The sequence below is a fragment of the Salvelinus alpinus genome, chromosome 26 (assembly GCF_045679555.1).
Source record: "Salvelinus alpinus chromosome 26, SLU_Salpinus.1, whole genome shotgun sequence".
Classification (NCBI taxonomy): domain Eukaryota; kingdom Metazoa; phylum Chordata; class Actinopteri; order Salmoniformes; family Salmonidae; genus Salvelinus; species Salvelinus alpinus.
In genome coordinates, this window is record NC_092111.1 from 24,752,405 (window position 1) to 24,779,809 (window position 27,405).

The window sequence follows — 27,405 nt, forward strand, 5'->3', positions numbered from 1 at the left end:
TATAGTGTATGTTAAGTAGTACTCTGTTGTGGTCAAGGAGTTTTACTTTTGTAATTAAATATTTAAAATTGTTGTTTGTTGTAGCTTATTGTCTAATATGACAACAAAAACGCTACCAATGGAACAATAGGTGCTTAGTTGAAAAATAAATAAATTGTAAGCTCATGAAATATTATTCAATATTCTTCAAAAATCAAAGGGCATACATTGGCTTAAATTGCATTTGAACAGCATTAGGTTTTATTTCCCTAGGCTTTAGATCAGCGGGCTAACATAGTCTTGTCATGCAAAAGACACTTGAGCACACACACACACACAGTACATCCACTGCAACTATCATGCAGATTTGAGTTGCACCAGAGGCAATTTAAATTAAACCGTCCTAGCATTTTTTTCCCCTTACAGCCCTTGTGTTACTTTATCGAACACATCCAACCTTTAAATATACATCTCCCATCTCATCAAATTCTCCAACATGGATACCAAGACCCTCACGTTCTACCCCCATATGTACATTTTCTCCAAACTGGCAACCCTGCTTTTTCAGCACTGCGCACAACTATCCAGTTTACTGCCTGACGGAAAATCCCCAGTCCCGTTACTTATTCATAAGCGAGAAGACATCACCAATTAACTGCAATATCTGGACAGAAACGAAACATATGAATAGCTTTTAAAAGTTGAATCTTATTTGAGGAGGGAAGTATGCTCCATGCCAGGGCAAGCTAAGTAACAACCCCTCCATCACTTTATCTGAATGTGGAAACTGCGGTAATATCACTGCTGCTGAGGGCTATTTCATAGAGATGGTCAGATTGTGGTAGGTCCATCCCATAGGTATATCCCTAAAGTAATAATTTTACAGTTGATCATTTGTTCACTTACTGGTAAAGGATATTAAACCATATCCTCATTTTAAAAGGAAATATATGGAAGTTCGAGGTTTTAATACATTTGATCCTTATTGCAGCTTGGATGAAAATAATCATACTTATATTTTCTCAAAGTAAAATGACCTGCACATGAAGAATATATAAGATATTGTTGATGGGGTCCAGATTTGGGCGAGCATCTCAAACCTTGATCAACCTACACGGCTCGCCAGCGACATCTGCTGGTCAGGGTGAGGATTACACACACACACGAACAAATTCCACTGTAGAGAAAATCAGAGCACATTTACTATGTTACTTTTATTTATGTTATATTTATTTATTCATTATTTATTTTCTTCAACATAAAACTCCTGTTAGACCATCTGTCAAAGAGAGGCTGTTAGTATCACTGCCATGTAGTGAGTTCAGCAGGGTTGGGATCAATTCCATTTTTGAAAAGGAATTGACTCCAACCCTGGAGGTCAGTCAGCTTCACAACTCAGCACCAGCAGCATCTGAGTCAAACACCCATATTATATACGATACACCTCTGTCTGTCTGAGACTTTACACACTGACAGGCCTCATCCCAAACCCACCACTGGCCCCTAGCCCTGACCCCTTATCCCCGGGAACACCGGGGATAAGAACGGTCATGGTAGGTAACATAGCAGTAACATAGCTATACCTTGCCCTCAAATTGATCTCTAGCACTGACCTTCTTCCATTAGCCCCAGACCTCAAGGCCCACTTCTTAACTCTCCCTTGAACATCTGAAAATACAGTGTAATTAACAGTAACCTTGCCCTCGATCTCCATCCTGTAGACTGTGTGAAGTATCTGCCATGTTGCTTGTTTCCACTGCTCCAGATGTATTTATTTTTTAAGACGCATGATCGTCACTTAGGCTCAAACCTCTCGCTTTCATTTCTTTGAGGGGGACTCAGGAGTTGCTCAGTGGTCAAGGGGCTAGTGGTCAGCATGGAACCAGGCCTGTGTGTTCCACAGTCACACAGTGCACAAGAGGCCCTGAGTACACATGTTCCAGTGATGTAGCATACAAAAACAACTTGATGTCATCAGATGCTGTGCTTCTGACAGAGACAGTCCATTTCTGTCCAACAGTAACAGTTTGCTTTCATTATTTTCAAAAGGAGAGATACACAGATCTAATCTCCCTCTCTGGATAGACAAGCATGGACAATTACAATAAGCACTGGAAAAAAGAGATAAAATAAAAATGTGTTACTGGCCAACTCCAATCCGAAGGGGAGTTGCCATATTGTAATTCTTTTTTTGCCATCATTGCAAAACATTCTCTTTACAAACAAAAACTGAGTCTCAAATGGCAAGTTCTCAGAAAAAACATCAAATGTTCAGTTTTGTACTGGTTTTCCGTTTGCACCTGGATGGGCGGGGTTTAGTGGTGTCCCCTCCGTAGATACGAGTCTCAGAGAGCTATCCCAGCATCCTCTCTGCTCATACCCAGAATCACTACACTTGCCAGAATCCTCCTTTTGGCGTTCACAGGCTGGGTGTCCATTAGTCGAAGCAGGTTGACTTACAGCACGGTCACACAGAGTGTGATTGGTTGAGATGAAGTCCACCCAGAGTGATGCGTTGTCCAGAGGTGTGGTGAGAAGGGCAAGACGGTTAAAACTTGGCAGATAGAAATGTAACGTATGGAGTTGACATGATTACCAATGCTCGTTGTCACGTCTGTACTCCTATGTGCACGTTCTGTACCATTGCACCTTCCTGAATAACACTGTCCACCATTTTGTGGGTTGTAGACTTCTGCATCTTTAGGATCATCCCCGCTCATCCTCTAGTCCAAGTGTTGGAGAGGAGGGGTCTGGAAGGGGAGGGTAATGTTGGAGAGGGGTCTGGAAGGGAAGGATAGTGTTGGAGAGGAGGGGTCTGTAAGGGAAGGGTAATGTTGGAGAGGAGGGGTCTGGAAGGGGAGGGTAATGTTGGAGAGGAGGGGTCTGGAAGGGGAGGGTAATGTTGGAGAGGAGGGGTCTGGAAGGGGAGGGTAATGTTGGAGAGGAGGGGTCTGGAAGGGGAGGGTAATGTTGGAGGAGGGGTCTGGAAGGGAAGGGTAATGTTGGAGAGGAGGGGTCTGGAAGGAAACGGTAATGTTGGAGAGGAGGGGTCTGGAAGGGAAGGGTAATGTTGGAGAGGAGGGGTCTGGAAGGGAAGGATAGTGTTGAAGAAGAGGTCTGGAAGGGGAGGGTAATGTTGGAGAGGAGGGGTCTGGAAGGGAAGGGTAATGTTCGAGAGGAGGGGTCTGGAAGGGAAGGATAGTGTTGGAGAGGAGGGGTCTGGAAGGGGAGGGTAATGTTGGAGAGGAGGGGTCTGGAAGGGAAGGATAGTGTTGGAGAGGAGGGGTCTGGAAGGGGAGGATAGTGTTGGAGAGGAGGGGTCTGGAAGGGGAGGATAGTGTTGGAGAGGAGGGGTCTGGAAGGGAAGGGTAATGTTGGAGAGGAGGGGTCTGGAAGAGAAGGATAGTGTTGGAGAGGAGGGGTCTGGAAGGGGAGGGTAATGTTGGAGAGGAGGGTTCTGGAAGGGAAGGATAGTGTTGGAGAGGAGGGTTCTGGAAGGGGAGGGTAATGTTGGAGAGGAGGGGTCTGGAAGGGGAGGATAGTGTTGGAGAGGAGGGGTCTGGAAGGGGAGGGTAATGTTGGAGAGGAGGGTTCTGGAAGGGAAGGATAGTGTTGGAGAGGAGGGTTCTGGAAGGGGAGGGTAATGTTGGAGAGGAGGGTTCTGGAATGGGAGGGTAATGTTGGAGAGGAGGGGTCTGGAAGGGGAGGATAGTGTTGGAGAGGAGGGGTCTGGAAGGGGAGGATAGTGTTGGAGAGGAGGGGTCTGGAAGGGGAGGGTAATGTTGGAGAGGAGGGGTCTGGAAGGGGAGGGTAATGTTGGAGAGGAGGGGTCTGGAAGGGGAGGATAGTGTTGGAGAGGAGGGGTCTGGAAGGGGAGGGTAATGTTGGAGAGGAGGGTTCTGGAAGGGAAGGGTAGTGTTGGAGAGGAGGGTTCTGGAAGGGGAGGGTAATGTTGGAGAGGAGGGTTCTGGAAGGGGAGGATAGTGTTGGAGAGGAGGGTTCTGGAAGGGGAGGGTAATGTTGGAGAGGAGGGGTCTGGAAGGGGAGGATCGTGTTGGAGAGGAGGGGTCTGGAAGGGGAGGATAGTGTTGGAGAGGAGGGGTCTGGAAGGGGAGGGTAATGTTGGAGAGGAGGGGTCTGGAAGGGAAGGATAGTGTTGGAGAGGAGGGTTCTGGAAGGGAAGGATAGTGTTGGAGAGGAGGGTTCTGGAAGGGGAGGGTAATGTTGGAGAGGAGGGTTCTGGAAGGGAAGGATAGTGTTGGAGGGGTCTGGAAGGGGAGGGAGGCTAGACTCACAGAGTTCTGTCAGAGAAAAAAGACCCCTCACACTCCCCTCCCTCCACCCGAGTAGGAGACTGCGGTACAGATCAGCAAGAGTCCAACTGTTCAATTGATCATTTATCAGTAGTGATCAATCAGTCTGTATTGATCAGAGACCTGTAGTGACCAGTAGGTCCAGGGTGTTTACCAGGGTCGTGTTCAGGAAGTCAGACTGTAGAAAAACAGTTTGCCACAGAATTATATATTTTTTGTTTATCATTGGAAAAATTCAGAACCTCTCATTTTTGAATAACCTTCTTCTGTTTACTGCCTACTGAACAAGACCGTGTGGTTATAGGGTCCAGGGTGTTGTGTTGTAGTCGTGGTGGGGTTCAGGGTGTTTGTGGTGTAGTTGTGGTGGGGCTCAGGGTGTTTGTGGTGTAGTCGTGGTGTGGTTCAGGGTGTAGTTGTGGTGGGGCTCAGGGTGTTTGTGGTGTAGTCGTGGTGGGGTTCAGGGTGTTGGGGTGTAGTTATGGTGGGGTTCAGGGTATTGTGGTGTAGTTGTGGTGGGGTTCAGGGTGTAGTTGTGTTGTGGTGGGGTTCAGGGTGTAGTTGTGTTGTGGTGGGGTCCAGGCTATTGTGGTGTAGTTGTGGTGGCGTCCAGGGTGTAGTTGTGTAGTGGTGGGGTTCAGGGTGTAGTTGTGTAGTGGTGGGGTTCAGGGTATTGTGGTGTAGTTGTGGTGGGGTTCAGGGTGTAGTTGTGTAGTGGTGGGGTTCAGGGTGTAGTTGTGTAGTGGTGGGGTTCAGGGTTCAGGGTGTTGTGGTGTAGTTGTGGTGGGGTTCAGGGTGTAGTTGTGTAGTGGTGGGGTTCAGGGTGTAGTTGTGTAGTGGTGGGGTTCAGGGTGTAGTTGTGTAGTGGTGTGGTTCAGGGTGTAGTTGTGTAGTGGTGGGGTCCAAGGTGTTGTGGTGTAGTTGTGTAGTGGTGGGGTTCAGGGTGTAGTTGTGTAGTGGTGGGGTCCAAGGTGTTGTGGTGTAGTTGTGTAGTGGTGGGGTCCAGGGTGTAGTTGTGTTGTGGTGGGGTTCAGGGTGTAGTTGTGTTGTGGTGGGGTTCAGGGTGTAGTTGTGTAGTGGTGGGGTCCAAGGTGTTGTGGTGTAGTTGTGTTGTGGTGGGGTTCAGGGTGTAGTTGTGTAGTGGTGGGGTCCAGGGTGTAGTTGTGTAGTGGTGGGGTTCAGGGTGTAGTTGTGTTGTGGTGGGGTTCAGGGTGTAGTTGTGTAGTGGTGGGGTCCAGGGTGTAGTTGTGTAGTGGTGGGGTCCAGGGTGTAGTTGTGTTGTGGTGGGGTTCAGGGTGTAGTTGTGTAGTGGTGGGGTTCAGGGTGTAGTTGTGTAGTGGTGGGGTTCAGGGTGTAGTTGTGTAGTGGTGGGGTTCAGGGTGTAGTTGTGTAGTGGTGGGGTTCAGGGTGTTGTGGTGTAGTTGTGGTGGGGTTCAGGGTGTTGTGGTGTAGTTGTGGTGGGGTTCAGGGTGTTGTGGTGTTGTGTTGTGTTGTGGTGGGGTTCCGGGTGTAGTTGTGGGGTTCAGGGTGTAGTTGTGTAGTGGTGGGGTTCAGGGTGTAGTTGTGTAGTGGTGGGGTTCAGGGTGTTGTGGTGTAGTTGTGGTGGGGTTCAGGGTGTTGTGGTGTAGTTGTGGTGGGGTCCAAGGTGTTGTGGTGTAGTTGTGTTGTGGTGGGGTTCAGGGTGTAGTTGTGTTGTGGTGGGGTTCAGGGTGTAGTTGTGTTGTGTTGTGTTGTGGTGGGGTCCAGGGTGTAGTTGTGATGGGGTTCAGGGTGTAGTTGTGTAGTGGTGGGGTTCAGGGTGTAGTTGTGTTGTGGTGGGGTTCCGGGTGTAGTTGTGTAGTGGTGGGGTTCAGGGTGTAGTTGTGTAGTGGTGGGGTTCAGGGTGTAGTTGCGTAGTGGTGGGGTTCAGGGTATTGTGGTGTAGTTGTGGTGGGGTTCAGGGTGTAGTTGTGGTGAGGTTCAGGGTGTAGTTGTGTTGTGGTGGGGTTCAGGATATTGTGGTGTAGTTGTGGTGGGGTTCAGGGTGTAGTTGTGTTGTGGTGAGGTTCAGGGTATTGTGGTGTAGTTGTGGTGGGGTTCAGGATATTGTGGTGTAGTTGTGGTGGGGTTCAGGGTGTAGTTGTGTAGTGGTGGGGTGTAGTTGTGTTGTGGTGGGGTTCAGGGTGTAGTTGTGTTGTGGTGGGGTTCAGGGTGTAGTTGTGTTGTGGTGGGGTTCAGGGTCTGTCTCATCCTCTTGCAGGGATCAGGTGGGTTATTGTTGGGGGGGGGGGGGGGTCACAGCAGTAGGACCTGCAGACAGAGCTGACCCCCCCTGGCCCTCCACTGTCAGAGGATGATGCAGCAGCGACACAGCCTCTGGCCCCCGCCGTGCACCGAAGGAGGGGGTGTCACCGGGGCAAAGTAGGCGTGGACTTTTATCTCTGGGAGATGAGCCTGTATGGAGACGGAGGAGCAACGTCATTCCCAATGTAGCATACACATCCAACAATATTTCACACGGTTGTATATTCTCCCATGTATTTCATATGACAGCCTGCAACGTTGCAATAAACTATATTGGCGTATAATACAACAGTGTGCAGGTCATTCTATTATTTCTATAGGAGCAACATCAGCCTCAGTAAACTACAACTCCCACCGAGCCATGCAGGAGCTTTGACATTACAGCCACAGTGATGCAGCTTGGGAGATGTAGTGCAGTAAGAGAGTCATGGTGATGACTGACCCGTATGCGTTTGATGCCAGCCCTGGTGACCTGCTGGCAGTCGTAGAGTTCTATCCTCTCCAGACGGTGGCAGTTCTTCAGGTGCTCCAGAGTCACGTCTGTGATCAGAGGGCAGTTATCCAACTCCACCACTGTGAGGCGCTCCTGTCCACACACACTGCTGCTCAGCGCCCTGATACCATCGTCTGTTATCAACTCACAGTGGGAAAGAGACTGGTGGAGAGGATAGACAGTAGAAACTATATTACATACTGTAATGTACACACACGCACATGCACACAAACAGTTTGATAGGGGGGAGTTATGAATGAAGACACACACACACACACACACACACACACACACACACACACACACACACACACACACACACACACACACACACACACACACACACACACACACACACACACACACACACACACACACACCAATAAGTACCAGTGCTTGCAGGCGAGGGCAGTGAATAGCAAGCTGGACTAGTGTGTTGTCAGTCACCTGTGAGAGGAGACAGACTCAATCAAACCCAGATACAGTACATATAATCAGACAGGCTCAATCAATCTCTGATTGAATGCAACTGTAGATTGAGTCTGAGAAAAGAACCCCATGAAATCTTACCAAAATACATTCTTCTAAATCCATTTTTTCCATCTCATGACAATTCTGTTGAAACAAAAGACACATCAGGTCAGCATTTCAGGGATCGAAACACACAGATCAAGACAGAATAAAAGTGACGAAGGAGACAGAGAAGCACTTACCCTGGCCAGTACAGTAAACCCAGCGTCTGTAACCTGTGAACATCGCGCAGCCTCCAAGATCCTGACACACACACCCAACCATTGGTTATGTATTGGTTATGCATTGGTTATGCATTGGTTTAGTGTATGTATGGGGTGTTTATCAGTAGACCTAATCCACAATTACAAGAAAGGGATACATTTCCCATTTCTTACTTCAGTCGGGGACAGTTGAGACCCAGAGCAGTGAGAGAGGCGTCTGTAATGTTACTGCAGCCAGAGATACACAGGACCTGCAGCTTGTGGCACCCCCGACACAGACTGACCAAGCCATCATCAGTTATCTGCTGTTAACAAACACACATTACGCGTGCATATCTGTCTGTCTCTCGGTCCGTCTGTCTGTGTCTCTGTCTGGTTCTGCAATCACTTACAGTGCCTTCAGAAAGTATTCACACCCCTTGACTTCCACATTTTGTTGTGTTACAAGGTGGGACTAAAATATATTTAATTGCTAGACAGCCATTTTCAAGTCTTTCCATAGATTTTCAAGCCGATTTAAGTCAAAACTGTAACTAGGCCAGTCCGGGAACATTCAATGTCATCTTGATAAACAACTCCAGTGTATATTTGGCCTTGTGTTTTAGGTTATTGTCATTTTTATCCCAGTGTCTGCTGGAAAGCAGACTGAACCAGGTTGTCCTTTCGCTCTATTCCGTTTATTTTTATTCTAAAAAACTCCCTAGTCCTTGCAGATGACAAGCATACCCATAACATGATGCAGCCACCCCCATGCTTGAAAATATGAAGAGTGGTACTCAGCGATGTATTGTATTTGCCCCAAACATAACACTTTGTATTCAGAATATAAAGTTAATTTCTTTGCAGTTTTTCTTTAGTGCCTTATTGCAAACAGGATGCATGTTTTGGAATATTTTTATTCTGTACATGCTTCCTTCTATCAGTAACTACACTGTTATTGATCCATCCTCCGTTTTCTCCTATCACTGCCATTAAACTCTGTAACTGTTTAAAAGTCATCATTGTACTCATGGTGAAATCCCTGAACGGTTTCCTTCCTCTCCGGCAACGGAGTTAGGAAAGAGGCCTGTATCTTTGTAGTGACTAGGTATATTGATACACCATCCAAAGTTTAATTAACTTCATCATGCTCAAAGAGATTTTCAATGTCTGTTTTTTTCTACCAATAGGTGCCCTTCTTTGCGAGGCAATGGAAAACCTCCCTGGTCTTTGTGGTTGAATCGGTGTTTGAAATGTACTGCTCTCCTGAGGGACCTTACAGATATGTGTGGGGTACAGAGATGAGGTAGTCATTCAAAATTGTTAAAACTATTATTGCACACAGAGTCCATGCAACTTATTATGTGACTTGTTAAGCAAAATTTTACTCCGGAATTTATTTAGGCTTGCCATAGTAAAGGGGTTGAATGCTTGACTCAAGACATTTCATCTTATCATTTTTTTAAACATAATTCCACTTTGACATTATAATCTCAATTTAATTCAAAAAAAGTCAAGGGGGTGTTAATCTCCTGCTTATACATAACACACGTTACACACATTTTCTGTCTTTCAATCCCTACTAATGAATACACACACTCTCTCCATCTCTTTCTCTCTGTCTTACTGAGCAGGACTGCATGTTGATAGTGGTTAGTTCAGGACAGTGTTTCTGGAGGGGTTTCAGTGCTCCATCCTCCAACTGTAGAGAACACAACACAAAGAAACCAATCACTACTGATAATCAATCAGTAGACCCGTCATCCCCACCTGTTTTCAGCACCACACTTCAGAAAAAGAAGAAAAAGATTCTATATACAGTTGAAGTCGGAAGTTTACATACACTTAGGTTGATGTCATTAAAACTCGTTTATCAACCACTCCACAAATTTCATGTTAACAAACTATAGTTTTGGCAAGTCGGTTAGGACATCTACTTTGTGCATGACACAAGTAATTTTTCCAACAATTGTTTAAATACAGATTATTTCACATATAACTCACTGTGTCACAATTTCAGTGGGTCAGAAGTTTACATACACTAAGTTGACTGTGCCTTTAAACAGCTTGGAAAATTCCAGAAAATAATGTCATGATTTTAGAAGCTTCTGATAGACTACTTGACATCATTTGAGTCAATTGGAGGTTTACATGTGGATGTATTTCAAGTCCTATCTTCTAACTCAGTGCCTCTTTGCTTGACATCATGGGAAAATCAGAAGAAATCAGCCAAGACCTCAGGAATACAAATTGTAGACCTCCACAAGTCTGGTTCATCCTTGGGAGCAATTTACAAATGCCTGAAGGTACCGAGTTCATCTGTACAAACAATAGTACGCAAGTATAAACACCACATAACCTGAAAGGCCGCTCAGCAAGGAAGAAGCCACTGCTCCAAAACCGCCATAAAAAAAAGACAGACTACAGTTTGCAACTGCACATGGGGACAATGATCATACTTTTTGGAGAAATGTCCTCTGGTCTGATGAAACTGTTTGGAGGAAAAAGAGGGATGTTTTCAAGCCGAAGAACACCATCCCAACCGTGAAGCACAGCTGTGGCAGCATCATGTTGTGGGGGTGCTTTGCTGCAGGAGGGACTGGTGCACTTCACAAAATAGATGGCATCATGAGGAAGATGTGTACATATTGAAGCAACATCTCAAGACATCAGTCAGGAAGTTAATGCTTGGTTACAAATGGGTCTTCCAAATGGACAATGACCACAAGCATACTTCCAAAGTTGTGGTGAAATGGCTTAAGGACAACAAAGTCAAGGTATTGGAGTGGCCATCACAAAGCCCTGACCTCAATCCTATAGAAGATTTGTGGGCAGAACTGAAAAAGTGTGTGCGAGCAAGGAGGCCTACAAACCTGACTCAGTTACACCAGCTCTGTCAGGAGGAATGGGCCAAAATTCACCCAACTTATTGTGGGGAGCTTGTGGAAGGCTACCCGAAATGTTTGACCCAAGTTAAACAATTTAAAGGCAATGTTACCAAATACTAATTGAGTGTGTGTAAAATTCTGACCCACTGGGAATGTGATGAAAGAAATAAAAGCTGAAATAAATCATTCTCTCTAATATTATTCTGACACTTCACATTCTTTATATAAAGTGGTGATCCTAACTGACCTAAGACAGGGAATTTTTACTTGGATTAAATGTCAGGAAATGTGAAAAACTGAGTTTAAATGTATTTGGCAAAGGTGTATGTAAACGTCCGACTTCAACTGTGTGTATATATATTATATATACAGTGGGGAGAACAAGTATTTGATACACTGCCGATTTTGCAGGTTTTCCTACTTACAAAGCATGTAGAGGTCTGTCATTTTTATCATGGGTACACTTCAACTGTGAGAGATGGACTCTAAAACAAAAATCCAGAAAATCACATTGTATGATTTTTAAGTAATTAATTTGCATTTTATTGCATGACATAAGTATTTGATACATCAGAAAAGCAGAACTTAATATTTGGTACAGAAACCTTTGTTTGCAATTACAGAGATCATACGTTTCCTGTAGTTCTTGACCAGGTTTGCACACACTGCAGCAGGGATTTTGGCCCACTCCTCCATACAGACCTTCTCCAGATCCTTCAGGTTTCGGGGCTGTCGCTGGGCAATACGGACTTTCGGCTCCCTTCAAAGATTTTCTATTGGGTTCAGGTCTGGAGACTGGCTAGGCCACTCCAGGACCTTGAGATGCTTCTTACAGAGCCACTCCTTAGTTGCCCTGGCTATGTGTTTTGGGTCGTTGTCATGCTGGAAGACCCAGCCACGACCCATCTTCAATGCTCTTACTGAAGGAAGGAGGTTGTTGGCCAAGATCTCGCGATACATGGCCCCATCCATCCTCCCCTCAATACGGTGCAGTCGTCCTGTCCCATTTGCAGAAAAGCATCCCCAAAGAATGATGTTTCCACCTCCATGCTTCACGGTTGGGATGGTGTTCTTGGGGTTGTACTCATCCTTCTTCTTCCTCCAAACACGGCGAGTGGAGTTTAGACCAAAAAGCTCTATTTTTGTCTCATCAGACCACATGACCTTCTCCCATTCCTCCTCTGGATCATCCAGATGGTCATTGGCAAACTTCAGACAGGCCTGGACATGCGCTGGCTTGAGCAGGGGGACCTTGCGTGCGCTGCAGGATTTTAATCCATGACGGCGTAGTGTGTTACTAATGGTTTTCTTTGAGACTGTGGTCCCAGCTCTCTTCAGGTCATTGACCAGGTCCTGCCGTGTAGTTCTGGGCTGATCCCTCACCTTCCTCATGATCATTGATGCCCCACGAGGTGACATCTTGCATGGAGCCCCAGACCGAGGGTGATTGACCGTCATCTTGAACTTCTTCCATTTTCTAATAATTGCGCCAACAGTTGTTGCCTTCTCACCAAGCTGCTTGCCTATTGTCCTGTAGCCCATCCCAGCCTTGTGCAGGTCTACAATTTTATCCCTGATGTCCTTACACAGCTCTCTGGTCTTGGCCATTGTGGAGAGGTTGGAGTCTGTTTGATTGAGTGTGTGGACAGGTGTCTTTTATACAGGTAACGAGTTCAAACAGGTGCAGTTAATACAGATAATGAGTGGAGAACAGGAGGGCTTCTTAAAGAAAAACTAACAGGTCTGTGAGAGCCGGAATTCTTACTGGTTGGTAGGTGATCAAATACTTATGTCATGCAATAAAATGAAAATGAATTACTTAAAAATCATACAATGTGATTTTCTGGATTTTTGTTTTAGATTCCATCTCTCACAGTTGAAGTGTACCTATGATAAAAATTACAGACCTCTACATGCTTTGTAAGTAGGAAAACCTGCAAAATCGGCAGTGTATCAAATACTTGTTCTCCCCACTGTATATATTAATTTTTTTGTGGGGCATTGCCTGTTTTGCTTGTTATTTTGGCATTAATACATGTTACATATCAGTTTGCAAACAATGTCAATTTTATATATTTTTTTTAAGTAATTGAGTTAAGAAAGCTGCATACAAACATGGTCTCTTTTATGCTTTCTTGATTAAAGCAGCTCCAAAATGCATGTGTTTCAGCCTAGCTCAGTGCTTTCTGTGGTGGGGGGGGGCTAGCCAGCAGAAAATACAGAGCGTTGCGCCTGATTGGCTCAGTTTTCTGTCATGATTGGCTCAGTTTTTTGTCACTCATGGGACAGTACGTCATCCCCAATTCTAAGGTTAGAGCTCAAAAATTGTAGCCCCTTGGGTTCTGCTATAGAGTTATATTAGAAGTGCCCATCCAAGAAGGCTCAAGATCATTGACCACAGATAGAATGACATCAAAGTAGCTTCGATTGGACATGTCAACATCTTACTTTCAAAGTCCTAGCTAGCAGTCATCATCAGTTGTCATCAAGTTGACAATCTACTGGCAAATCCTTTTTAATCCTTGTCATATGAAGAGAAATAATGAAGAGAAATTATAGATAAAACGTATCGGTGCTCATCGGCCATTGTACATAAAGATTACACAACAAGTTGGGAATCGCAAATTCAACAATGAGTAGTTTGGAAGGAATCAGTGGCTAACTGCAGGCCTTACAAAGAAAGCACTAACGTAAGCCTGCAATTCAATGGAGGGGCTGTTTTTTTCCTGAGTTCCCACCATAAATCCAGAGAATGCCAGACTTTGATGACAAAATTTGTCAACAAAGGACCACTGCGCCAACTTCACAAGATGAGTCCAAAAAGACTCTTGTATGCTGCTGCATAAATTATGTAATATGCAAGGGAGTATATACTATAGCTGAGAAAAAAATACTAACTGTATGTTGTGTAGTAAGCTGTTAGTAGCCCATGTGCCTCACCCTAATAATTTGGTCTATTTTCACCAACGTGGCATTGTAAACATATTGTTCGTGGCCCGGTGTCTGCTTGTTTGGCTACTGTTTTATACAGCTTTGACAGTGCTACTGATAGTAGTTGTGGTGCTTGGCTTGCATGTGCAAATTCAGCACACACAACATTCTATAATATAATTGTGTTATTTGACGTGTCAAATTAAAAGCTTATTTAATGCGTCAAATAGTGTTATATGTTTTTTGACACGCAAAAACCCAAACGGTGTTCAATGTGCCTCACCCTAATCATTTGGTCTATTTTCACCTCTTCATTTCACCTACTGTTCTAACTTGGTGGTGCACAAATAGCCTATAACCTGTTTTAGAGAAACGCAATCATTGAATATTTATATGTTATAAATATATGTTTATATGTTTCTGACTGTAAGAACAGCCCATGTTCTGAATTCTGTCGCTGTACATTTCAAAAGTGCTGAACAAATTGTTATATTTACTATGTCCTTCCTAGCTCTCTCATTAATGTCTTAATCGAAATTACGGATTGCCTCTTATCCGCTTGTCGTCCCCTTATGCCATAGTTTGTACATCTCAATTATCAGTAGAAACCACATTAGTTTAAGCAAGTCTGCCATATCAGCTATGTTTTTATATGTAGTGGCTTCGCTGGCATGCATCCCACCTCTTTTTGTTTTGTTGCCCCACCAAGATTTACATGCTAAAATCGCCACTGTAATCAATACAACGCGCGTGTACTGTATGTGTGTGTGTGTGTGTGTACCTGTGTGCAGCCGCGTAGGAACAGGGCTCGTAGGTTGTTACAGCCCCGGGCCAGAGCCTCGATGCCATCTCTGGTGATCTGGTCACACCACGACAGGTTCAACATCTCCAACATACGACAGCCATCACTAAAGGGAGACACACATATTCACCAGTGGAGGCTGCTGAGGGGAGGACGGCTCATTATAAATGGCTGCAATGGAGTCAATGGAATGGTAGCAAACGTGGTTTCCATGTGGTTGATACCATTCCATTGACTCCATTCCAGCCAATACTATGAGCCGTCCTCCCCTCAGCAACCTTCACTGATTCACACCCTGTTTTCTAACTATACTGAACAAAAATATAAACGCAACATGTAAAGTGTTGGTCCCATGTTTCATGAGCTGAAACAAAAGATCCCAGACATTTTCCATATGCACAAAATGGTTATTTCTCTCCAATTTTGTGCACAAATTTGTTTACAACCCTGATAGTGAGCATTTCTCCTTTCCAAAGATAATCTATCCACCTGACAAGTGTGCCACATGAAGAAGTTGATCATAACATGATCATTACACAGGTGCACCTTGTGCTGGGGGCAATAAAAGGCCACTCTAAAATGTGCAGTTTTGTCACACAACACAATGCCACAGATGTCTCAAGTTTTGAGGGAGAGTGCAATTGGCATGCTGACTGCAGGAATGTCCACCAGAGCTGTTGCAAGAGAATTTAATGTTCATTTCTCTACCATAACCCGCCTCCAATGTCCTTTTAGAGAATTTGACAATATGTCCAACCGGCCTCACAACCTCAGACCACGAGTAACCACACCAGCCCAGGACCTCCACATCCGGCTTCTTCACCTGCGGGATCGTCTGAGACCAGCCACTCGGACAGCCACTCGGACTGGGAGTATTTCTGTCGGTAATAAAGCCCTTTTGTGGGAAAAACTTATTCTGATTGGCTCTGCCTGGCTGCCCGGTAGGTGGGCCTGGCTCCCAAGTGGGTGGGCCAATGCCTTCCCAGGCCCACCATGGCCCCTGGGACTTACTAGAAAATTATATGGTGACAATGGGTAATTTGTGTTACCTGGTACTAAATGATGCTTGTAGTGATGAATTCCAAAGAAACAAACATGTCATTTATTGGTGATTATTATGCAATTACCATTTTACCCTTACAGTAAATACTTTGTCATTTCTGTACCGTAAAATAAACTGCAACACTTGGCCAGAAGTAGTGCACTATATTAGGGAATAGGGAGCCATTTCAGACACTTACCTGAGAGCTTTGAGGGAGTGGTTGGTAACAGACACACAGGAGGTGAGGTCCAGCTGTTTGAGTTTGCAGCAGAACTTGGAGAGGCTGAGACAGGTGCTGTCTGTGATCTTAGTGCAGCCGTTCAGGTTCAACACCTCAATGTTACGGCAGTTCTGAGAAAACGTCCTGACAAGTGACAAATACCACAGTCATTATAGACAATCAAATCATAGAGTCACGGAGAAGTAACTGAATCAGGGAGATAAATAACATTCCAAGATGAAAATGTGAACGGAAAGCAACATTGGTTGTACTAAGAGTGTAAGAGGCCCTATGGAGAAGGACTCACTTCATGGATGCGTCCCCCACACTGAGACAACCCCTCAAGCTCAGCTGCCTCAGGAAGCCTCCACATCGCTTGGAGATGTTCTCCACTACTCTACCCTGGAGAGAGAGAGAGAGAGGAGGAGGAGTCAGTGGCGTGTACTCATGGATGCCAAGGAAACGGACCATTAAATTCAATTAAATGTATATATGTACCAGTCAAAAGTTATGACACACCTACTCATTCAAGGGTTTTTCTTTATTTTTTACTATTTTCTACATTGTAGAATAATAGTGAAGACATCAAAACTATGAAATAACACATATGGAATCATGTAGTAACCAAAAAAGTTTGTTTTGTCCTATATTTCATTTATTTGTATTTTTAAACATCGCCCCTCTTTCTCAGTATGTGTAGCCATCTATCTGATGCTGTCAGGTCAAATAGAGTATGACATTGTTGCCACCCGTAGCATTGCGAAGCCAGTGGCCTCCCTTGATAAAAAAAATATTATAATAATAGTCAATCAGCGTTGAGCTAAACTGAGTGAGCTCAACTTTGAATGGTCCTGGTGCACCAAAAAAAGTGTCAAGGGAAGCCAGTTTGGATTTGGCTTCACACCATTCACATCACATCAAAAGCAGAACGTCATTTAGAGAAAAAAATTGATTTTCCTAAGGTGGCTAGCTAACTAAAATCGTCCCTTTCCTAAACTAGCCATGGATGGAGATATGGATTTGGACTTGTGGTTTAACTTAATTATGATCTAACCATAAATTCATACATTGTGCCCCTGGCCTGAGAGGATGGAAGTTCAATATGTGCCTAGATGTAGAAGGCTAATGTTAACTAGCTAGCCTGGCTCATCGTTGCCCATGAAAGGAAGTTAGGCTAGCAAGCAAGCATTTTAGCCAGGTAGCCTACGACAACAAAAACTAAAAGAGTGTACTGTATGACAGTCATAGACCGTTTCGGCAACATGAAAGAGAGGAGGATGTCATTGGTGTTTCTATACAAGTAGGGTAAGTCAACATGTTTTTCCACACACACCCCAGTAACATGGACAGCCACATCATATTTAGCTTACATTGGTTGGACTAAATCGTTTTTGGTATCTTTTAGTTGTCACTGTATTAGACTAAGCAGAGGTGATATGATGATGTTGAAGTTGAAATGGTGCTGGATTAGTGGAGGCAGCTCCTGGTTTCTTTGTGACTTGCGGTAAGTCTCCGTGGTTCTAAATCAATGGTTGTTTAGAAGTTTGAAAATGTCGGAAACATTCACTTGCTTGACCATGCTGTATGTAGGTCATGTAACTGTTTGCGACAGACAAAATGACATACAAATCAATAGGTTATAGAGCAAACAATGCAATTATCACAACACATAGGATGTAATATGGCTTTTTTCCCCTGGCTTGGCTTCCCCTGTGATTTTACCCATGCACCGCTACTGGGAAGAGTGGGGAGAATTTTTTACCATTCTTTATTTGTACAATTCAGCTTACACATACACACACACACACATTACAAGAGAGATAGAGACAGAGTGAAAGAGAGATGGATAGAGTGGGAGATCGAGACAGAGAGAGAGGGAGATGGAGACAGAGACAGAGACAGAGACAGAGACAGAGAGAGAGAGGGAGAGAGAGGGAGATCGAGACAGAGAGAGCGATAGAGTGGGAGATCGAGACAGAGAGAGCGATAGAGTGGGAGATCGAGACAGAGAGAGCGATAGAGTGGGAGATCGAGACAGAGAGAGCGATAGAGAGGGAGATCGAGACAGAGAGAGCGATAGAGAGGGAGATCGAGACAGAGAGAGCGATAGAGAGGGAGATCGAGACAGAGAGAGCGATAGAGTGGGAGATCGAGACAGAGAGAGCGATAGAGTGGGAGATCGAGACAGAGAGAGCGATAGTGGGAGATCGAGACAGAGAGCGATAGAGTGGGAGATCGAGACAGAGAGAGCGATAGAGAGACAGAGAGAGCGATAGAGAGGGAGATCGAGACAGAGAGAGCGATAGAGAGGGAGATCGAGACAGAGAGAGCGATAGAGAGGGAGATCGAGACAGAGAGAGCGATAGAGAGGGAGATCGAAAGAGAGAGAGAGAGGGAGATCGAGAAAGAGAGAGATCGAGAGAGACTGGTGTGACCTACGTGACTCAGAGAGAGGATCAGTGACGTCGCCAGACATTCACCAAAGCCTACTGACACAGTACTAAGCCCTGGGCGAGCAGCCTCATAATACTGCTCACACTCACACACACAATGCTAAATATAATAATATATGCCACTTTACTGTAAGTCACTTTGGATAAAAGTGCCAGCTGAGTGAGTGCATACACTTTCAGAATGTGTATATGTAGGCTCACCTCCCTCACCCTTCACCCTGACCTCTCACCTCTATGTCTGTCTGGAAGTTGAAGAGGTCAATCTTCTGCCAGTTACTACCATCCAAGGCCAGGACATTCCACGCCTGAGAGGGGGGAGACAGGAAATAAGAGAGAGCGAGAAAGAGGAAAGAGAGAGAGACAGAGAAGACAGTGATGGTGTTATCAGTCCTACAACACACACCAGGGCTGTGTTCAGTAGGACAGGTTGGGCCAGAGGGGGTGTGCTATATGGCCAATAACCCACGACTAAGGGCTGTTCTTATGCACAACGCAACATATTGGCCATATATCACAAACCCCTGAGGTGCCTTATTGCTATTATAAACTGGTTACCAACGTAATAAGAACAGTAAAAATAAATGTTTTGTCATACCCGTGGTATACGGTCTGATATACCACGTCTGTCAGTCAATCAGCATTCAGGGCTTGAACTACCCAGTTTATAACTGAAGATCAACGAAGTTAGACAGACAACATCGATGAGACAACATTATGATGTGACAGACAATAGTTTGAGTATTCGTTATTTAATTTTTTTACATGACTGGCACCGCCAGAGTTGGGCAGCGCACAGCCAGGTGACATGCCAAATTACCTACATATTCCTATTTATTATAGCCTAATGACCTACATATTCCTATTTATTATAGCCTAATGACCTACATATTCCTATTTATTATAGCCTAATGACCTACATATTCCTATTTATTATAGCCTATTTCAATAAATATGTGGTAAGTAGGAAGATAGACAGCCTACTATTAACATGATGCAAGAACAGATTGTAGACAAAGCGGGGAGCGCCAAAAGCTGCACAAAATGTCAGATAACATTGCTCTCTCTCACTTCTCCAATATCAAATGATCATTGCAGCAGACACTACGTGTCCGGCCTGTTGTTTTAAAAGCTTAATTTCCCCTTTTCTCCCTATCCCCATTAGATTTGAATGTGACTTGTTGGCCTAAGCATATAGCCTACTCTTTCATGATTAACCATCGAATGAATTTAGGAGGTCAGTAACAGCATTCACAGAAAGTGTCATGTTATTTTGAATGGCCTAAATAAAAACATTTTAAGGTCATAATGAGAGAGGAACAATAAGAGAGAATAATCGAATGGGAAGTTTAAACAAACCATAAGTTTCTGGCCTCCACCTGACCAAAGCTTTAGTTTTTTTTCCTATTGTGTGCTCCTGGAAAATCCATCCTTCCAAACCAAACAGCCCAAAATATAGGCTTATACCAGACTACTACGGGCAATAAAAGTTGCAGTAAACGTCAATTGTACAAGTTAAACTTAGAAACTAACCAGTGCTTGACATAGACTGAAATTGGTGCTGGTACTGTTTATATTTAGGTGCAGGAGCTCCACAATACTTTTGAGCTAATATTCTATAAGAGGAGGTCAAGCAGTAGAACATTTGAGGTGCCGGTACTCAGCTCTGGTGAGCTCCTGCCCAAGTCAAGCACTGAAACTAACATTTAGATTATTGTCGAAGTGTTTATTCATATCCTTCAATTGCGCAACGGGCATTAGCCTACATAAGCTCACACAGCAGCGCTTTAAAAAGCCGGAACAACAAAATAAATGCATGAAGTGTCAGGGTAGTCTCACAATCAACTTTATTTTGAATAGTTATTACGAATAGTGCATTTATTTCACAGCCAACAACAATCACATAAAACATTTGTTTATAACACCTGAATATCGAATAAACCTTATATAAAAACGAACACATTTTGAACTTATGCATTTTTGCCTATCGAATAAGCATGCAAAAAAAATACACCTATAAAAAGAATAACCCACATTTGGATAGGCTACAAATTACTAAATAAATAAAGTAAACAAAATGGACGAAATTAACCAAATAAATTACAGTGCAAAAAAGTAGTATTCAAAGACACACCGGCACAATTAACATAATATTTTTAGACCTGGCCCAGGATACAGTTCTTTCTAATAAGATGCATCTGTGAATTGGTTTTGAAAATGTAAAAAATACAAAGTTCAATGAGGAACCATTCGTTTTTTTTTCTTTTCATCACACCTTACATAAAGGTTTCTGAACACAAGCATGTTCACCTTTTCTGGCTTTAATAGACTGTGGAGCTGGGTAACAATAGCCTATTGCCTGCTTCACTGAAAACACGTTCAGACGGAACGCTTGTTGCACAGTGGGCAGAGGTATTTCCGGGCGTCGTTGTCCAAGAGAGCAAAGCGCCCCTTATACCCGCTTCACCATGCCAGTGGTTCATCATCTCCTCTGAAGAGAAGACATCTTCAAGTAAGTAGGATGTGAGCTCTGCGCTGGGAGGCTGTTGCGCGCCGAGTGTGACTGTTTGCTTCGCACTCCCAAGAAAACTGCCCAGTGATGTCTTCTATGGTGAACACGTGCACTCGGTCTCTGTTGAAATTGTCCTAAATCACCATTGAAATGGTCTAGTATCCGCCATTGTAAATATGAATGTTCTTACCTGACTTGCCTAGTTAAATAAAGGTTAAACAAAATCAAATAAAACACATTAGACCTATGACGTGTGGTTCCAAATCACCATTCAAAGGTATCGGGTACCACATTTAACCAAATGATTGGTTTATATGTATTTAATTGGACACAAGAAAATACAATATTGGTAAGATGATTTTCACATTGTAGTCTAATGATTAGACTCTAATCGGGTGGTTAGTGCATAACACAGAATCTGCGTGACAGATTGTTTACTGCGGCTCTAGGCAACGCCACAACGCGCGCTCCTCCCCAGCCCCGGGGCTGATCAAATCATATATCAACGATGTTTGGACCCGTCGACGGAACGATGTGCCATTCCAGACATGGCCAATGCTTGACTTGGGATAAATCGGTCCATTACACTATTTTTACCGAAATTCACATACGACATTATGCTATATAGACCTCTGATTATTCACTGTTAAAGGTTCATATATTTAACAAAATTTTCATGACTATAATTATAGCATGTCTTGATAAAATGATTCCCTCATTCAAAGAATCAGGGATCAAATGGATAAGGTAGGCTACTTCAAAGCAATGCATCTAACTAGACATGTTTATATATAAAGGCTCAAATATTTATGTTTCAGGAAAGATCTATGCACAGCAAGTTATTTGTCAATTAGGCTTTTCTTAGAATATTTTTTAATGTTGTTCCAATTATATGGCTACTGTTTAATAGAGTGAAATCCCCGCTTTACAACCGTGCAGTGCCCGTGGAAAGGCAGCAAAGACATTAATGCTTAGCTATAGTGAATTAGCGAGATAGCCAATTCAAAACAACGTGTAGCAGTTATCTAGTTAGTCTGTTTGTCATTTTATACCTGCTGAAATGTCGCGTTCTCTCTCCTCTGACAACCGCCCACTTGCATTGGCACACACGCGGCACAAACAGACAGGCACAGAAGGGTCATTCCGATAATGGCTGATATGTGGATTTAAGTGATTGATCATATTTGTGATCATAAGTGTGCCATTATGAATTACATTAACAAAAATGATAAAACTAATTTCCATGACCTTACAAACCCTCATTTGACAATTTGGGAACAGCGCACCATGCGCATTCAGGCTGACTGATGTTCAACCTCAAACAGCCTACTGTCACGCACAGCTTCACAGACTAGCGACAAATAAACGTGAACAAAGCGGAATCAGGAAATGCATGCCCTCTCTCCATTGCAGATCCTGCCTTCATTCCGCTTTGATCAACCTTTGTTTGCCTCTGTGTGTGAATCTGGGCAGGCGATAGGCTACAGGAGCCGGTACGCAATTCCCCCTAAATTAGAAGTGCCGGTATGGCGCTCTGGATAGGTCCGGCCCACGTTAAGCACATCACCCAACCCTAATGGGCATGTTGTGGAACGTTGACGACTGAATGATCTGCAAATTACATTAAGTAGTCATGATACCAGTCAGTCTAAAACCACCAACTGCAATGTCTGTAGGGGTGGGCCTTACCTTGGACACCTGGGCACACCTGCACAATGTGATCACATCAAGATAGGAGAAGATTCTACAGAGAGAGAGAGAGAGAGCATTTTTTTTTAGTTGTACTTAGGGACAGGACAGTGGGGTTAGCATGTAGCCTTGCAGAGGGACTGGTTGTGAATTTATCAATAGCATGTAGCCTTACAGAGAGACTGGTCATGAATTTAGCAATAGCATGTAGCCTTCCAGAGAAACTGGCCAGTGAATTTAGCAATAGCATGTAGCCTTACAGAGGAATAGGCCAATTGAATTAGCTTGAAGCTATTAGCCAACAGGGGTAAGCCAGTGGGTCAGGTCAAACACACAGACACAGTTCCTCCTATTCATATCAGTAGTTTCCCTTTAACCCCACACACTCCCACCCTCGGGAAACTAGCACTGTCCATTGTTCCCTCTCATGGAAAGAGACAAAGGCGGTGTGTGTTTGTGTGGTCAGCGAGGGCATGTTGGGGCATGTATGTCTGACATGTATGTGTCAGGAGTCCAGAAATTAACTGATGCAAGCTCATGTACACACACTCCCACCTAGTGGCTAATGGAGCACCTGACCAATCAGACAAGCGCTGATCGATGGTCTCTCTGATGACTGGCTAATGAACGCGGCAGAGGCCATTGATTGGCTGTCTACTTTAATCACACACACACTGATATAATGGTTTATGTAGGTGGGTTCTGTCTGTCTGAAGTTCACACAGCTGGAGCTGAGCACTGCGGAATTCCCCACCAACACAGAGGCTATTTATAGCACATACTGTACACACACAAGTTATATTAGCAGGATATGATTAAATGTGTATGTTAGACATTGATCTCAGTTAGATTAGTAGGATTACACACAGCCGCTGTAGGACGTTATGATGCTTTGTAGGTCGCATAACTAGCAGACATACATTTCCAAGGCGACACACACACACACACACACACGGTTAACAGTCTGCTAAGGGACTCCAGACAATATCCTTGTTTAATAAATTACCCTCACTTTAAGCCCTGGGGCGAGCACTCAGGTGTGTGGTTGTGTGTGTCTCACCTGAGCAGAAGCTCCTTGGGAAGCTTCTTGTTAATGGGAGCTTCATCACTGTTGGAGAACACCTGAAGAGAGAGACATCCACATCAGAACCACTGTCGCCATGGTAACAAGCACCAGATAGAATACACACACAGGCCTGCACACACACAACACTAGTGATGAGCGATTAAAGGAAATGTAGGTTATTTTACCTTTTTTAAATAAATTGACTGACAGCGGTTCAATTATTTGAATTCCATTTTGTTATTTTTTTTTTCTGTGAGCTCAATGCTCAGTTTCTGTAGAGATAAATCAGATCAAGCCCGTACTGTGTGATGGAGTAGGGAGTTGTAGTTTCCAACAGGCCAATATTCTACATAGTTTAGCTCTGAAAATGTGGTAATTAACTACAATGACCATATTTGCCCTTACTTGTCCGGTCTATGTAGAGCAGATGCAGAGCCCTCGAAAGAGAGAACGCGCAAGAGGGATAGAAAGCCGTTGCTTCACGAGGTATCTCTACCTGAAAATATGATCTAAGTGATTGATAGTTGGTATTCAGCAGTCATAAAAGTATGCCTTATGTACATTGAAGAACTACTAAAATAGTGATGTTGTCAGACAGCACAGGTAGCAGCTCTATAGAGATGAGATGATGACTTGGAATGAAATAATAAAGCCATCAAAACAAATGTGATTTAAGTGAATAAATGATGGTTAATAAGTGATAAGCAGTAATGGACAGTCACTACCACCATGGGACTTTTATTCATTATTTTATTCTGTGCTGTTACAGCATTCAACCAACAATGCATAGTGCATTTAATGTCAATTTTATTTTGCGAAAAACTGAAATCGACAACTGTGATTATTTTTTAAATAATCGAACCAAAACCAACCTCAAAAACCTACAAAACACACACACACAAAAAAACATTTTAGCTATGGAGAGGGAGTAACCTAGACTCAGAGGAACCTTGAGCCTAATGCTTATTTGTACTTGTTGGACCCCTTTAGAATTCAAGTCTCTTTTTTCCTTTCATGACATTTTTTGAATCTCAATGTTCCAGTGTTCCCCAGCTCTATGCTTCCTACAGCCGACAGAGCAGCATTCCAACCTGGGGAGTTCCTCTCCCAGATCAGTCTCCAGGCACTCCCAGACCTCTGGCTACATGCCGGTCGGGAATGTCCAGCAAGAACGGGGAATGCTGCTGGGTCTGTGGGTAATATTTCCCCCAAAACTGCAGCTCCTCACACTCAACCATGTAGGCATGGTTTCCAGCCTGGTTCTAAGATGGTTATGGTTAGTGTGCAGCACAATTGAGAAATCCACTGATGGAAACACACACTGCCACCCTCTCTGCACACACACTCTCACTACCTCACTCACTCACCCCCTCACTCACTCACTCCCTCCCTCCCTCACTCCCTCCCTCCCTCACTCACATCAATATTATTATGCAGAAAAGAGCCTCCTATACGAGAAGGTCAAGTGCTGTCACATCAACCCCAGATGTTTAATGAGGAATCTGTGGTATTTATACACAGTGACACACACATACAGGCCTGGGGAAGCTAACCCATCAGACAGGAGCTGGTTCATGACATACTGAGGAAATGTCAACACAGCAAGATAACCATTACAGACCACATGCTACCCTACCTACTGTGTTCAGTAAGGCACAATCCCTTCACATAGAAATATATTATGTAGAACAGACATAGCCTACCTTTGTTAAGTGGGGAATTATGTTAGCTTTAATCATGACATTTCTGTCTGCAAAATGTTCTGCACCCTCCTGTCTGAACTCAACCAGGCTGGTTGGTTCCCAGTGGGAGGAAATTGGAGCCTGGTGCCACTGCCTACATAACATGTATGTTGTCATGACCGTTCTATAGCTTGACCAACCAAAGGAGTCTGTTACCGACAGAGAGGTGGGAGACCCTAGGCGCTTCTCTATCTGGCTAAATCATCTCAGCCACAGCCCTATAGCCCAAACCAACCCCCAGCCCTATAGCCCAAACCAAACCCCAGCCCTATTGCCCAAACTAATCCCCAGCCTTCTGTCAAGGTCCAGTCCTGGTCCCAGTTCCTGCCCTATACCTCGGCACCAGTCCAATCTAGTTCCCATCTCTCTCCAGCCCACCACCTATACACCATATTGTTTGCTTACACATACATTGTAGTTCTGACTCCAAATCACTCCCAGAGAACTATAATGACTGTAGCTGAGTAAACAATGATTGGGTTGTGATTACAGCTACCGCAGTCTTGTCCTTAGAAAAGCCCCAGCCAGCCCCAACTAGTCTTCTAATACCCAACCCTGCCTTTCACCCCAGCCTGTCCCGCAGACTGAGCTCGGTGTTGCCGTGGTCAGCTGGGCCGTCTGTCTGGACAATAACAGGATTTCGGATTACCCTTGACCAACAAAGCCCCAGCTCCCTCCAGTATATAAAATTAGAACAGTGCACGGTCCGAAACACGCGCGCGCACACGCGCACACACACACACACACACACACACACACACACGGTGTCACCCTACGGAAAACCTACTACCGTTCATATCCGTTTACATACACACTCTCCGGCCCGTTTCCGCAGCTCTTACCTCGAATCTGCCCTTGGTGATGCCGTTCATATCTGCGGAGGCACGTCGCGGTTTGTTACCGCGCACATACAAGTCTGGGGTTTGCCGAATACCGTATTGTTTTTGTCGCCTGTGTCGGTCGAAGAGGCTGGGCTGGGCGCTCTCCCCTGTTGGCGACAGTGCTCCTTTCTCGGGGGTGGCTGTGAGGTTTAGTCCGGGGCGGCCTGGAAGAGCAGTAGCCTAGTCTTGGAGCCCAACGGCTCTCCAGTCCGTCTCATCACACTGCCAGCGACCAAAATAACAATAATAACATGGACGAGCTCCTGGTGACCTCACTTCCGCCTCTCAAACGGCTCCCAGACCAAATCAGCTGGCCTCAATATCCCTCCCTCTTGCTCGAGCGGTTTGAAACGTCAAAAATGTGGAAGAAATTATCAAATATATTTTATCAGTTTATAGATGGAAGAACAACCCGTCATTTAACTGTTTATTCTGTTATTCTAGTAGTTGTTGCCGACCGTGGACATGGGAAGGGGAGGGCCGTGGTGATGACGTCATTTCTGCGGGAAAAGCACGCGTGGCGGACTTGTTTTGATTGCGAGTTCTCTTCGCATCAGAGATGTTCAGACACGTAACATCAAATATCCGCCGGTCCGTTAACGGTGAGGTATGTCGCTGAACATGTCAAACGTGCGGGGTCCGGTTTTGGATCCGAAAACATTGGTATACAGGGACCCCCGAATCTGTTACCAGTGTTGATCACAGATATACTACTCCTTAATCCCTTTCGTATCGTCTCGTTTACATTTAATACCTGATTTTATCCCATCATATGTACATGCATAGTATGCCTAATGTATTTAATCGAATGAGACGTGATGACTTTGGATGAGGAGTGTACAGCAACGATTATTATAATTGCTACGTCAAACGGTTGAATGTGGATGTAAGAGGGAGTTGAATATCTCAAACAAAAGCATTAAACTGGTTTCTCGGCACTTGTTCCCAAAGCTTCACTAGAGGGAGCACTTACACTGCGACTATTACTTTACTGTGGTCTACTTTCTTAGCACTGTGACATCTTGCGCGGCCTAATGGGCAGCAGTAATTGCACTGTGTGTATTATTCTAGGAGTGACTCCAGCCTACACAAGCACACCAGTCCCTCTGCCTCGTTGCTAGTGTACGACAGTCACACCCTCAAACATGGAGGAGGGGTTATCACCATGGATGGACTGATAGGGACAGTGTGTGTGTGTGTGTGTGTGTGTGTGTGTGTGTGTGTGTGTGTGTGTGTGTGTGTGTGTGTGTGTGTGTGTGTGTGTGTGTGTGTGTGTGTGTGTGTGTGTGTTCACTGTTCACGTATACAGGTGTATGCCCTGGTCCCCCCTCCACTCTCTCTGCATTCTATGATAATTAAGAATGTCTCAGTAAAAGTCAAATTAATTAACTGAATTCTTTAAAT

General features: G+C 44.4%; 1 protein-coding gene across 2 annotated transcripts; it reads right to left on the bottom strand.

Moving 5' to 3' along the window:
- Positions 1 to 1,191: 1,191 nt before the first annotated feature.
- fbxl2 (F-box and leucine-rich repeat protein 2) lies at positions 1,192 to 26,354 on the bottom strand. 2 transcript variants are annotated; one of them, XM_071368396.1, is made up of 14 exons: positions 25,963 to 26,354; positions 23,373 to 23,434; positions 22,313 to 22,367; positions 18,345 to 18,419; positions 15,969 to 16,063; positions 15,641 to 15,805; positions 14,379 to 14,505; positions 9,406 to 9,480; positions 7,974 to 8,101; positions 7,779 to 7,839; positions 7,636 to 7,680; positions 7,456 to 7,512; positions 7,015 to 7,227; positions 1,192 to 6,722 (listed from the first exon to the last, which is right to left on the bottom strand). In XM_071368396.1, exons 1-14 carry the CDS (start codon positions 25,990 to 25,992, stop codon positions 6,615 to 6,617), a joined length of 1,296 nt encoding a protein of 431 aa, XP_071224497.1. In that variant the 5' UTR covers positions 25,993 to 26,354; the 3' UTR covers positions 1,192 to 6,614. The 2 variants fall into 2 exon arrangements, with proteins under 2 accessions (XP_071224497.1, XP_071224496.1); XM_071368395.1 differs by having other exon boundaries at positions 7,974 to 8,104; positions 25,963 to 26,351.
- Between the last annotated feature and the right edge of the window lie 1,051 nt (positions 26,355 to 27,405).

Bases quoted from the DNA above. Each gene is read 5' to 3' on its own strand.
- fbxl2 (XM_071368395.1), bottom strand. From the start codon at position 25,992: ATGAACGGCATCACCAAGGGCAGATTCGAG. The intron at 8,105-9,405 runs GTAAGACAGAGA...GTTTGTTAACAG, and splicing joins TCAACATGCAGTCCTGCTCA to CAGATAACTGATGATGGCTT. The intron at 6,723-7,014 runs GTCAGTCATCAC...GTCTCCATACAG, and splicing joins CTGGCATCAAACGCATACGG to GCTCATCTCCCAGAGATAAA.